The sequence below is a fragment of the Varroa destructor genome, unplaced genomic scaffold, assembly GCF_002443255.2.
Source record: "Varroa destructor unplaced genomic scaffold, Vdes_3.0 BEIS01000002.1, whole genome shotgun sequence".
In the NCBI taxonomy this organism is placed as follows: Eukaryota; Metazoa; Arthropoda; class Arachnida; order Mesostigmata; family Varroidae; genus Varroa; species Varroa destructor.
This window is the reverse complement of record NW_019211455.1, coordinates 21,192,169-21,204,660: the sequence shown is the minus strand read 5'-3', so window position 1 is coordinate 21,204,660 and position 12,492 is coordinate 21,192,169. Positions and strand designations below refer to the sequence as shown.

At 43.2% G+C, this 12,492-nt stretch overlaps 1 protein-coding gene and 1 long non-coding RNA gene across 8 annotated transcripts in view; one reads left to right on the top strand and one right to left on the bottom strand.

Moving 5' to 3' along the window:
* The window catches only part of LOC111245633 (uncharacterized), a 35,933-nt gene extending 24,144 nt beyond the window's left edge, over window positions 1-11,789 (top strand). Inside the window, exons 3-6 of one of the 2 annotated variants that reach the window (XR_002671406.2) lie at window positions 5,946-6,118; window positions 6,996-7,195; window positions 7,357-7,583; window positions 11,017-11,789. This is a non-coding gene — a long non-coding RNA (uncharacterized LOC111245633). Of the gene's footprint in view, window positions 1-5,945; window positions 6,119-6,995; window positions 7,584-11,016 lie in introns of both variants that reach the window. The other variant, XR_015321234.1, reaches the window with a different exon arrangement.
* The window catches only part of bma (SCY1-like protein bma), a 136,405-nt gene that overhangs the window by 68,796 nt on the left and 55,117 nt on the right, over window positions 1-12,492 (bottom strand). For 4 of the 6 annotated variants that reach the window (XM_086980293.1, XM_022794239.2, XM_086980291.1 and 1 more), the window contains exons 12-14: window positions 10,975-11,123; window positions 7,343-7,489; window positions 7,004-7,145 (exon numbers count right to left, since the gene is read on the bottom strand). In XM_086980293.1, the coding sequence (XP_086836419.1) occupies window positions 7,004-7,145; window positions 7,343-7,489; window positions 10,975-11,123 (438 nt within the window). Of the gene's footprint in view, window positions 1-2,187; window positions 3,813-7,003; window positions 7,146-7,342; window positions 7,490-8,797; window positions 8,986-10,974; window positions 11,124-12,492 lie in introns of those variants that run through there. The other 2 variants (XM_086980292.1, XM_086980294.1) reach the window with 2 other exon arrangements.

The window sequence follows — 12,492 nt, the reverse complement described above, 5'->3', positions numbered from 1 at the left end:
GCTGCGATCGGAGATGCGGTATCAGACGCTGCGCTCCGAATATTTGCGTCAACGCTGCCACTCGTACTGCCACCTACGTCAGTTGTTACTGTCATTATCTACGGCGCGTTTATGTGGCTCTTATGTGAAGATCGCGGTGATATAACGTTATGTGATAATAGTAACAACAGTCGGCCAGCATCAACAACGGTAGCAATTACATTAAAGCAACAGCCACCTTAACGCCAATGCATCTGTAATCTATGTAGGCTCAGCCAAGCTGCAGTCCCACGCATGGACGTAGATGTATGCATACGTAAGTCGTCACATATCTTTGAATATATATATATATATATATATATATATATATATATATATATATGTAGAGTTCCGTATTGTTTTTTGGCGCCAATCGTTTATCTTTTCACGGCGACAATAAACGTACCGGGGCAACAATAACGAACATGGCAGTGCGTGCATGTTCGCTAGCTTACTCCAGAATTTCAGTTGACGTCAATCAAGTTGATGTCAATGAAATCGACAGATCGATAAAGAAAGGCAATCGACTGATTAATAGGGATGGGTCAGGAAGATACATGCACGTTCGTGTATGTATGTATGTATGCGTAAGTGGTCAAAGTGGAGCGTGACCATATCCCTTTAGAACTTTAACGTAGGCTGCGCATATAAAGAGCGACTTTTTCGTGAAATTAATCTATTTTCTGGCGGGATGCTGATGCACAACTCATAACCAGCTCGTAAACAGCTCGCTAACGATCATGGGTCGCTCATAATGGAGATCTTAGGGTTAAAAAAAACTTGCGCAATTGAGGGTGCGAAAAATGAGTAGAAAAATGTAGCTTAGCATGTTTCCCTACGTGGCGTAGATGAACAAATTACATCTTAATCAGTTAGTTAATCAGTAAGAATGAAAAAAGCAGCCTTTAGACTAATGAACTGACGACCTAGAACTAGCAAACGTACGGGAAAGAGTAATCAAAGAAAAATACAAACGAATGGTTTTTCTCACCAAATATCATAAACCTCTATGGCCATCAGATTTCCTGAGTTAACGTTATGTCGACATCAATACAGTTTATGGTAATATAATAATCAAGCGGGGCGATTTTGAATCCTGATCTTAACTGAGTAGAGCAGCAGCGCTCACTCCACTAGCGACTAACCACCGGATCTTGCGAGCTATCGTTTTACTTTTAAGTGCAACTGTTATATTACGGAGCGGGTCGGGAAACAGGTGAACTCGTATATCTGCCGTAAAACGAGCGCAGTATACAAAAGCCTATTCTCGAGCCCGTCGTGTAGCAAATATTCAGCTTTATTTCGTTAAATAAATATACGTAACAAATAGCTTCAACAGGCGCAAATTGGAGAACATTAAAAAAGTATTCTTCACTCAAACGACAACTTCATAGACTTACGAAAGTAAATGTGATGAGTTTCTGTTTGGGTTACGTTGGGCAGGCAACGTACGTTTCCATAGGCTCTGAAAACCGCTTCGTGCAGCCTAGAGAGACTTCGATGCGTGAAAACAGCGTAAACCACTAAAGATAGAAGGAATAGAAGTGAATGAAAACTCTTCATTCTTATTAACATAATAATTTGAACTGGTGTCATAGTTGTCTCAAAAAAAAAAGACCACAGGAGTATCATAGATGTTCCTAAATGTCGTTGCCGTGTGGAAACCCTTTCTGCGGTAGTTAAGATGGTGATTTATGCCGTTAGGAACAGTGTCTACTGTGCCATATAGCTTAGCTATGCATGGACCAATAAATATTAAGGTCCCTTCGACAATACCATAGCCACTTCTGGTCCAGCAAGTGACCTGCACACAGAGAGCCTTCAAGAGACGAAAACTTATACGGTCGGTCGCTGACCATTTCCGCAAGTGCTACGGCCCTTTTGTTGTTTAAGCTTAGAGCTTTTTGCTCGGTAATAGTGGAAATTAGCCCTTTATATTGCTCTCATGATTAACCCTTCAATAGTGAAGTATAGGCTCTACATTATCACTATAATTATTACCAGTCATTGAGGCAATCATCTATTTGCCTTGAGATATCGATATTTACATAAATTAGTATGCATCCTAAACAGTTCAGAGCCTCTGTTCAACAAACCTTTACGCAGACTATTATGCATACTATAATCTCATTACGTTCTTGATAATAAGCCGTTTTCATATTAAACCGTTCCTATAATATTGACATCTTGCTATACATACACTTGCTGTACTATAATTAAACAGAAAATCAAGATCTTACCCCTTAACTATAAAAGTGTGGTTTACCCCATTTTTTCAAAAACTACCTTTATGTGCACTTTATAGAATTTGATTAGAAAGCTTACTTTATTGTTGACAAAACTCATTTCCAATTCGTAAAGGATTGTTTTATTGGAGGCCTATAGTTGTGATACTGTTGAGAACCTGTTGTATTCCTGTATTCCAGGCCAGCTGCCTCTCTATAGTAATTCGATTTCAGTGGTTCGGTCCTTCCATTGCCATACCTTAGTGGTCGCATTATCTTGGCGTAGATAGGCTTTGCTACAAGCTTGTTACAGTGATTGAACACATTCAATCGAATTTATAGGTAAACCATCCATCAATTGCCATTAATCTGTTACCACAGTGTATTCTATGCATCCTGCTACCTGGAGAAATAACTGATTAGGACTGCTAAAATTTATTCACAGTTCATAGACTTAAGCAGCGGCTTTTCTCATATCCTCGTTTTCCAAGTTCCTCACACATATGCAGTTACTCTTACTCTCTTGTTGAAACGTGCTTCTAACGACATGTCTTTTTTAGTTTAGTACCTTACAAGTTCTCAATTTTTTCCCCCAAGGATCACAAGTCGGATATTCAGTGTAAGAAACACGTAGGAAATATGTTTGTTTCAGAGCACAAATCCGTGCTTATTTTGTGGAACTAAAGAACAAATATCTTCTATATAGAAACCATTCACAAGAAAAAGGCTTGAAAAGTCCAATCTTGTGGAGAAATTGTTCTTTGGGAAAGATATTCGGCCACTTGCCGAAAGAGACCACCGGCGATCCTCTTCAGGATGAAGCTATGCTACAACAAATCAGATTGAAGCGATTTTTCATTCTACACTAGCGACTTTAGACGAATATGCAGACACCTTGTAATGTACAGATAATGTATAAATAGATATGTTTAAATAAGTAGATTGCCATAATCGGGTAGATATATGAAAATAGACACATACAACGCTCTTAGCTACATGACAAAGCTATTTTTGGAAGATCCCCTTCTGAAAAATACTATTAGTTCCGCAACATAACTCTTACAATGCACTAGCGCGTAACGACTTTTCGTTGAACTTTACTCAATCAATCCACCTTCTTTTTTTCTCCCTGTTTCCACAGAGTTCTTCCCAGCAAACATAAATGCTGCACTAGAGCAGCAATAACAAAAAAAGATCAATGGTTGAATATGATCATTTCATAGTTAGCATATGTCGAGGTTCCGTCGGTCGTCGTCGTTGGCTCGGTTCGTGGCATTCTCCCTTTTCACTCCTTGTCTCGTTTTCATCAAGGGGGTTACAAGTCCCCTCCTCACTCCACTCTCCGTGCTTCCCGTTTGTTGATGACTTTTTGGCATCCCAGTCTGATTTCCATTACCCTATCGTACTGCCATCGTTGCTTTATTCGCGACTGCAATGGGAACAAATGAACTGCCTTTTCACAGCGGCCTGTTCGCCGTTGCTATCGATTCCGTTGCCCGAACCGCCCAGGACCAGCATCGGGAGAGGAGGCAGCGACCGATGAAATAGCGGATCTAGAATAGGGCAGGCCTAGAAAAGGAGGTGCAGAGTAGGAGTATGTAGAAAAGCGAGAATGGAAACCGGGAACGACGAGAGACACGAGGCATGCTCCACAATGTGTGTGTATGTATGTATGTAAGGTTCCACGGCTTTCCTGAAAGATCCCCAACCCAAAAGAGCTGACTTGCCCGAACCAGCCAAACTGGGCCCTCTATGATTACTTTCACACCAGCGGTTTGTCGTTTCCGTCTTTTTTCTCGCTTGTTATCTCTCGTTGTTTCCCTATCTTCAGACCGGCGGCCGAATACTGTCGGTGTTGTTAGCTCGGCCAGAGGACAGCTTTCGCAAAAAAACCAAGGATTCTACAGCAATTCGTTTGTCCGTCTGTCGAAGCTTGACGTTAAACGTTCTTGCTGGTCCCCATGCCTTGTCTGCTTGTTTCGCACTTTACGTGAGATCAGAACAAACGGCTAAAAGCGAAAACGCCAACCTCATTGGCCCGATTCCGGAAAACTTGGTGTCGTGGTCATGGCACCAGTAAAGTATCGATAGGCAGCAGCGTAACTACAAAAGCTCTGCGCAAAGTGTTAGTGAACGAGGGATTGTCGCTAGGTCCTTGCGTGACTTGTCCCTGTTCCCGTATGCCTGCCGTCTCCATCTCGCCACCGGTATTCCTTCGTTGACTTTTTATCAACAAGCCCGCTTTGATAGCTTCAGCTTCTGCTTTCTTTTTCTTTTTTGGCTGTCGCGCAGATAAATTCAGCCATAACAGCAATTACAGACAGAAGCAATCAAATAAAAGCAGTCAACACAAATAGCAACAGCGCTAGCAAAACATCCAGCAGTAACTGCAACCTTCCGCAACGCTCAACAAATAAAGAGCACTCAAAGATAAAGCAGTCGGACACAAGAAATGCTGGACTGTGAGAGTTCGACGTGTTGCCCTGCCACCAGTACGTTAAAGCTACCGCGGTGTGCCGTGGATAATGCATCGGTAGCAGTTGGGCGGACGGCACCATGGTGCTTGTAGGTTCCCCAACGCATTTTATTTTGAACCTGTATTTTCATTGTGTTGAAAACAGTGTCTGGAAGCAGAGAGGGAATCTGCTAGATGATGAAGTGAGTAAGCAAAAATAAAGTACATCTGCGTAAAACGTAAAGCGAACGTCAATTGCCAGTTGGTGTTGCTGTACTCGTTTGAACAATCCCGCCAATGGCAATATACTCACTTCGATGTATAAGTGTCTTCTGAGATGTGTATACCTATTTCTATCTGCCCATACATGTACATACAACGACGCACTCAGCTAGTCCTATGGTACTGTACATCGCTTCTTTTTGGTGTTCCCTTTCGGTGATGCAAACAAGCAAGTGAACGGCCCTCCAGGGCGCATTTTTTTGATTCGTATACTTAAGCCTCTCGTTGTTATATTACGAAACCTTCGAGGCGTACTTCTTTTCTGTTCGCATTTAGCGACCAATTGCTTCTCCTGTTTTTCGCTGCTTTGTGCAGATGACCATAGCTTCCATGAAGGCTTTACCCTTGTCACCGACCGCCTAGCCCACTCGAACGAGTCTTGGTGCTATATAAGGCAAGCTCCCCAAAATCTTATGAGGCAGGCCGTCTCCGCGCATGGCGTTTTGTCTGCCGAACATCTAGGCGACAAAAGTTTGATAGGTAGCCCGACTTTCAATAGTGTCACGCTGCCTAAGGGAGGCTAGGCAGACTGACCGTGCCGTCTCAGAAGTGGAAGGGGTCATGGGACACCAAAATACGAAGTGATGAAGAAATCGAGCAAGAAGAAGTCGAGCCTCAATAGAGAAGCGAGGGGGCATAAAATGACTACTGGCGAAAAATAAGTAGAAGCACCATTGCGATGTAGGGGACGATAAGATGAAAGATAGAGACGTGAGTTGGGTCTGGAGTTGGGTGGCAGGTTATTGGCGAGTTACCGTTATCGCTTCTTTTGCTTTTAACACGTATAGTTTTTTTGCCATTTTTGCTTCCATCGTCTTCGTTACTGCTGCGCGTTACCCCAATCCACTACTCTTGCCCTTCTTCGGTTATACAGATACGATTTTTCTCCTCAATGTTCTTTCTCTTTTTGCGTTTTTGTGCGTCTCGTCGCTTACACGACAACCCTGACGGCGGCATCGCTGCAGGCACTATTGGCGCTGTTCTGGGAATACATTTCGGGGCGACATAGCAAAAGTAACACACGTTTAGGTCGCGGCGCGTTCAAAACGAAGCATAGAATAAATTTCGACGTACTTTTTGGCACCAGCGGGACACGCTCGGCTTGTCCTGCCAAGCGGCTGTTAGCTGACAGCTTCAGGTAGGTGGAGAAAGTGTAGATAGGATATCGTAAGCGAGCGACCGAGTAACTTAGCGACTCCACTGCCAACAACGAGCCTACCGGTAGCAGAGCTATTATTGAAAAGTAGTGAATCAAACAGGAAAGAGAAACTGGGGACAGAGGGCATCAGGCGTACACGCGTTGCTTTATTGGACGCCTCTGGCAGATGACAATCTGTGGAGCTAGTCAGCGCCCCAACGGCTTGGTTCTCGGAGAAAACACGAACGAAGACTTTGGGGTAGTTCGGCATAGCTCGAACGCGGTGTGGAGCCTTTGGGAGTTTGGGCATTTGAGTAGTCAAAGTATGAAGGTTCTGCAAAAGTATTGCGTGTTTGCTATTACCCCCGGCAGTTTTTCTTTTGCTTTTGCTGTACGTCGTCCTTTTTCACTTTAGTATCGGGGCAGCGCTTCGTCGTCATAGTTTCCCTCAGAATTCATCTGCTTGAGTGAACCATGTGTCTCTAGCTTGATAGCGGGGCCAGAGAGACATGAGGAAGCTGACCCTAAACTGTCTTCCTTTTGTGAGAGGCCTTCGGACCGCTGCATAACTTCAATTATTTATTAAACTTAGAGATCGGAACAACTGAGAAAAAGTGAGAATTATCGTATTCATCGGTGTTCACATTGTCCGGAGTTTTAACTGGACAATCAGGACATGTCCTCCTCCGTATTCAAATCTAGGCCATCCCCGTATACCCTTTCAATTATTAAAAGAATGCGTTACCACTACATCATAATAAAGAGAGCTAACCTCAAGTTGCTGGAAAGCGACTAGGCCTAACAAATTTCTGACGACGTATTTAAAACTTCCTCATGCAACTTCGTTTGCCTGTCCTGCACTGGTAAACATAACTAGACATCTACCTGGAATTGAAGAAATCTGCACCAAGACCCGTTGAGTTGTTAGCTGTGGTTGGAGACTGGAACTTCGGCGACGCGAAAAAGTTCGAAAAACGCGAATCCTGTTGGTGCATCCCCACTGAGGAGTGTCTCCGCACCGGTACGCCTAAACACGCGGGAAAACAGCCAGGCAGAAGCGCCAATAACATCAACAAAGTAATACAAAGTTTCTTAAGCATCATTCTATTATCACATGGCCATCTCTAAAGCTAATTAGCATTTCAGATAGACCGAATATTTTGAAACACGTGCGGCATGCAAATACATATTTTGAGATCATTTGAAAACACTACGTTTTGCTACCTGATGAGGTATAGCCGAGAGGGGAACCCGTGCCCGGTGAGCAGGGCGCGACGAGTATCCGTGGGGGCTGGATCGTGTTGTCCGAGTGGCGCCTACCAGGAAGCGTGGCTTGGACACGCAGGAGGTTCGAGTCCGGTGAGGATGAAGCTGAAATGTACGATATACGACGTGATCAGCAGGCAATTATAGCGATATTCCGATATCCGTGCTACTAAGGACAAGTTGAAAAGGCGCCACCGAGGTTAGTGATGATGACATGGAACATAATAAAAAAGACCTCTAGCAAGTTCAAACATAACAACTACGTTTCCAACTTTAAACACACTTAACATCTGTGCGGTGAAGGCGGAACAACTACATACGTACTAAAGGAAATACTCACTGAAATATTCTACGTGTTGGTGACGACAATAGTGAGTCATACAATATCTTCTACGCCAAACTTGCGCGCTTAGTTAGTAATTAATCTTTTGGTTTCATACGAGCTAGTAAATACGTATGAAACCAAAAGATTAATTTTAAAAGCACTCTACGTATTAACAATGAACATATGTCCAGGTACAGCTATAAAGTATAATATAAATAGGTTATAAAGTGTAAATTCTATAACAAACAAAAGAAGAATTGTGTATCATGATTGCATGTAAATTGTCCTGTCTTAACTTTCTATTAATTCATAATGCAGATTAAATCATTATAATTCTAAACGTGTTCGGGTATCTACGATGTGTATATGTATAGATCGCATTGGCTGCACATATGTATCGGCATTAACCTCAGCTTTCAATCGGCTACCATTCTCGAGCGACCTGAGAGAGCAAAGCAATGCTGCACATGTACGAGACTAGGTGCCAGTACCGATGCCTTGCCCATTCCACACTGCAGGCCATTCTTCCGAACTTATCCGAGTTTCTATTTTTCCGCGAAATTTCCGTTCCTGTGCCCTCACCGTCACACCAAGAAGGGGGCAGCTTCTGCAGTAGCTACACCAGTGACAACGCCTGTAGAGCAGGTTGTTCCAGATGGATCGGTCGCCTTTGTCCTAATTATGCGGCGAGCAAGCTAGTAATCTGTAGTTCTCTCTCTCTCTCTCTCTCTCTCTCTCTCTCTCTCTCACAAGTGGCAAAACTGAACAGTGTACAGTTACGCTTGATCGTTCTTTAGGAATAGATAGATGAGTGAACACTATGGCCATGTTCATACGAAAGGTAGATCACACAATTAACCGACTGGCAAAGGTACAGTTGACATTTAAGCGACTATTATGCTGTTCCAAAACATGCGTCTTTCTGTGTGAATGTTGTGCTTGGCCAGGGTTCTGGTCTAAAGCTGCCATCTAACGGCGTCGTCGGTGAAAGCAGGTGTATTAGTAGCAAAAGCGATGGTCTTCAATTGCGTTTCAAATAAAGCAACGCTAGTTGACATTAGGTAAAAGACAGGTAGACTCCAGCATACCTGCTGCCTTATCATCGTTATGACGTCGGTATTCGGCCTGGACTCGAACGATTTGAAGCAAGTAAAGCACGAGGTGTACTGGGGTGCTTCGCCAAACAAAGGCAACATAGATACGAGTTGTTATCATCGTGAAAGCGAAGCCGCTTCGCGTGTCCAGGAAATGGTCAGCTGGCTGGTTAGTACAAGTCCTGGGAAAAAGATAATCACCACTAACTTTTTACGCCAGAAAGCGAGCAGCATTAGTGCCCAACTACGATTTGTGCGCTAGCGCTCCGTTGTAAGGCAGAACCCTCGTTTTGCGAAAATTAACCTTTGTGTACCCTTTGTTACTCCCCGCGTTGACCTGTCGACCCAACCTGCACCACTGCATAATTATCTGCCAACGTATTTACCCGCTCTCGCCAGCGTGATGCCTTCGAGCTTCACGCGCGCTTTCAGCATACCTTGTCTGCCGGTGGCCTACGCTAGAGGCAAGCGATGCCCCAGCAATCGAGCCAAGTAGCTATCTACACTATTTCGTTGGGTCAGCACGACTTCACTGCTTATGCAGAGGCGATTTACATGCCTCAGACGTCCAGCTTCCAATGCAAAAGCAAGTGGGTGACTGTGGCAGCGCTGGCAATATAATCCGAACTGGGGAAAGCGAAATACCTGGACGGCGGCAAGAAAAGCCGGATTATGAGAGGGAAGAGACTCCGCGGAGGATAAATAACTATGGCGGGAGCAATAAGATAAGAGTCACAAGAGAAAACTGAAAAACGCAGCAGTGATTTGGCTTGGCAACTATGACGCCGTTTAGCTTAATTAGCGTAGGTGCAGGATTCGTATTGTTTATTACTGCCATTACTATTTCTGCTGCATTGTTCGTTGTTGAGGGAATTGGGCTGGTGGGAGTGAGTGGGGAAAAAGGTAATGGGACTGGATAGTTAGTTTAGGTATTAGACTGACTCTGCGGCTCGCTGTAAGCTACCGTTGTTCTAGCTGCCGTCCGTACTGTAGTCTTACTGGACCGTGAATTTCTAATACCAACTGGAGGTGCTCTATAAGGGCAACGCGAAGAGAAGACCCCGCCCACTGGTCAAATACCTGATGACACTAGAAGTTTTGACCCTCGCAGTAAAATTTATTGGCACATACTACATTAGTCTGAACCAATTCTACTTGATAGTAAATGTTTTTAGGAATACTTGCGAAAAGAAATAAAGATGGAGTCAGTGATTTGAAATAAATTGCTGCTTTCAACCCATTTACTATTACAACTCTGGTATAATATCAGCTTAATAATTCATTGTAGACAAAAACAATAAATCTGTACAAATCCTGCATAATTTCAAAATGTTTTTTTTTCATTTCATTTTCATTTCACATTTCAACCAACGGATGAGTTTTGGTTAATAAAAATTGGACCAATTCTTTTTATTCATTGGAGAAATATATCCATCAACAGTTCCCAAATATTTAACTACTTTCTATGCTTGCTAGTCTGTGTCATGGATCTATCAGGAGAAGTTTTTAACAAAGGTATCAAAATTCATCCCTAGATAGCAGGCTGGTCATTCTGCGTATCTATGTAAGTCTAGTGGATGACCGAGTAGAGATAAGCACGCATCTGTCTGTACGGATCGTAGGGAAAGTTGCTAAGCGCGCGAGTGCTGCTCACGAGTGCCCTTAGCGATTTGCATGGTGTCCTGAACGTCATTGTTAAAAGAACAGCCCCGATAGCTCGATAAAAATTTGTGCATAAGGGCCGAACGGTCTGCATCCAAGGGGACTTTAAAATTGAACGTTGGAGATATTCCAGGCCAGGCGTCGGCCAAAGGGCCAAATAAATTTGACTGTCTGCCATATTGAAACATAAAACGCCGATCAAATACGGTACCAACATTGTCTCCGTTTGATTATATGCTTAAATGTTCATGTCCTTCCTTACAAGATCACAGCCTTGTACATATGGTCTCACCAATATATTACTTCAATCATAACACACTTTTACCAGGTAGATCGTACTCTGTGAAGCAGACTTATATACACGTTTAATTATATCGACTCTTTTCGATGTACGTAATGTTCACCAATCTGTGTTCCTCATCTTCTTGTAGAGAAAATAACAATTCATTTTTCTTCCTTCACTTGTCGCCCGTTCATATATATACATATATTTTTTCCCGTTCACTTACCTGAACTACATGTTCTTCTGACGACGTCATCCATGGAAATAGAAGTACGCCTGGACTCAAGTCGCAATGATGGCGGACGGTGAGGGTATCCAGTCGGCTGCTCGATCGCGTGGAACTGCATTTGCATCTGCTGAGTGTGCACTGGAAGTCTGCAGTTGCCGCATCCGACGCGTCAGCAGAAGCAGCAACAGGCGCAGGTTGACGATAAGCCAGAGAGAGAACGATGACAGCGACGAAGACGACGGCGAAGATGATGACAACAACAACAACAACAACAACAAGTACGGATACGTACACGCACAAAACGAAGGACACGCACGTCACGCATCCGCCATGAGAGACAGAAAGAGATAGAGAGTGACAGGACACGCGCACACGTCGGAACACGCACCAACGAGAGATGGAAACAGACAGAGCGAGAGATCACACACAAGAGACCGACAACGGCGGCATCAGTAGTAGTAACAACGGTCACAGGTATAAACATACGGGAACGTAACACAGTAGTGGAGAAGTCGAGCGGGCGTAGGCAGATAAAGGACAGCAGTGCGGTGAGGTAACGGAAAAAAATGACAAAGAGAGAGAACAAGAAAGAGCGTGTAAGCGCAGAGATCATAACAAATAAGAAATCACAGACAAGAAAAGCGGAAGTCAGTCATTCAGTCAATTCGTCAATGAACGATATCAATTAGCTATCAATCGTCAGAGAAATTCAGATCTGTTGAATCAGGGCGAGCGAGTCTGCAGACGTCTACCTAACCCATCAGTACAGAGTCCTGCGCGAATATAATTCACTTCTTTCTCTATGAAACTAATGCCATTGTTTTTTTTGTGATATTTCGTCTATCATCATCATCACCGATTGATACATCACCGAGGTTTGGTATCTAACAATCATCAATCCATCAGTGGCTATGACGATCTATTAATCCGACGCCAACCTCAGTTGTAGTTATGGGTCCATAATTGATCTGTCAATCTTTAATCAATAATTTTTTTATAAAGCAGTGATTAATTGGCTGACTATTATCGACCGGTTAGAATCTCTCAAGCTCTTCCTTCTTTCTTTTCCTTGGTGGCTTGTGTTTCTGCAAGCCATTCTGAAATAAACAGATACCATTTCGTCTGCCCTTTTAGAGGAATTTTAGATGTGCTATCATTGTGCCACCGTAGATTGATGTGATCACAACTACTGTTTATGATGTAGTGACATGCATTGTAATAGATCAGTTATTAATTCATTCATTCATTCTAGCAGTCATCTATAAAACCAACAACTTGGGTCGATCAATCAATAATTCACCACTTAATCATTTTAAGATCAAGCCCAAAATCTCCTATCGACTATCATAGCAAATCGGGTCAGTCAGTTGTTTTTTTACCCATTGCTCGGATTGTATTGTAAACACAAGCGCACAGGCTTTTGAGAGTTGGGAAGGCTTGCGGAGAGCCGTTTGATATGCTATACGATAGTAATACTAATGAAAAACTTCTGGTTTAGTAAGTTTTACCGGTGAA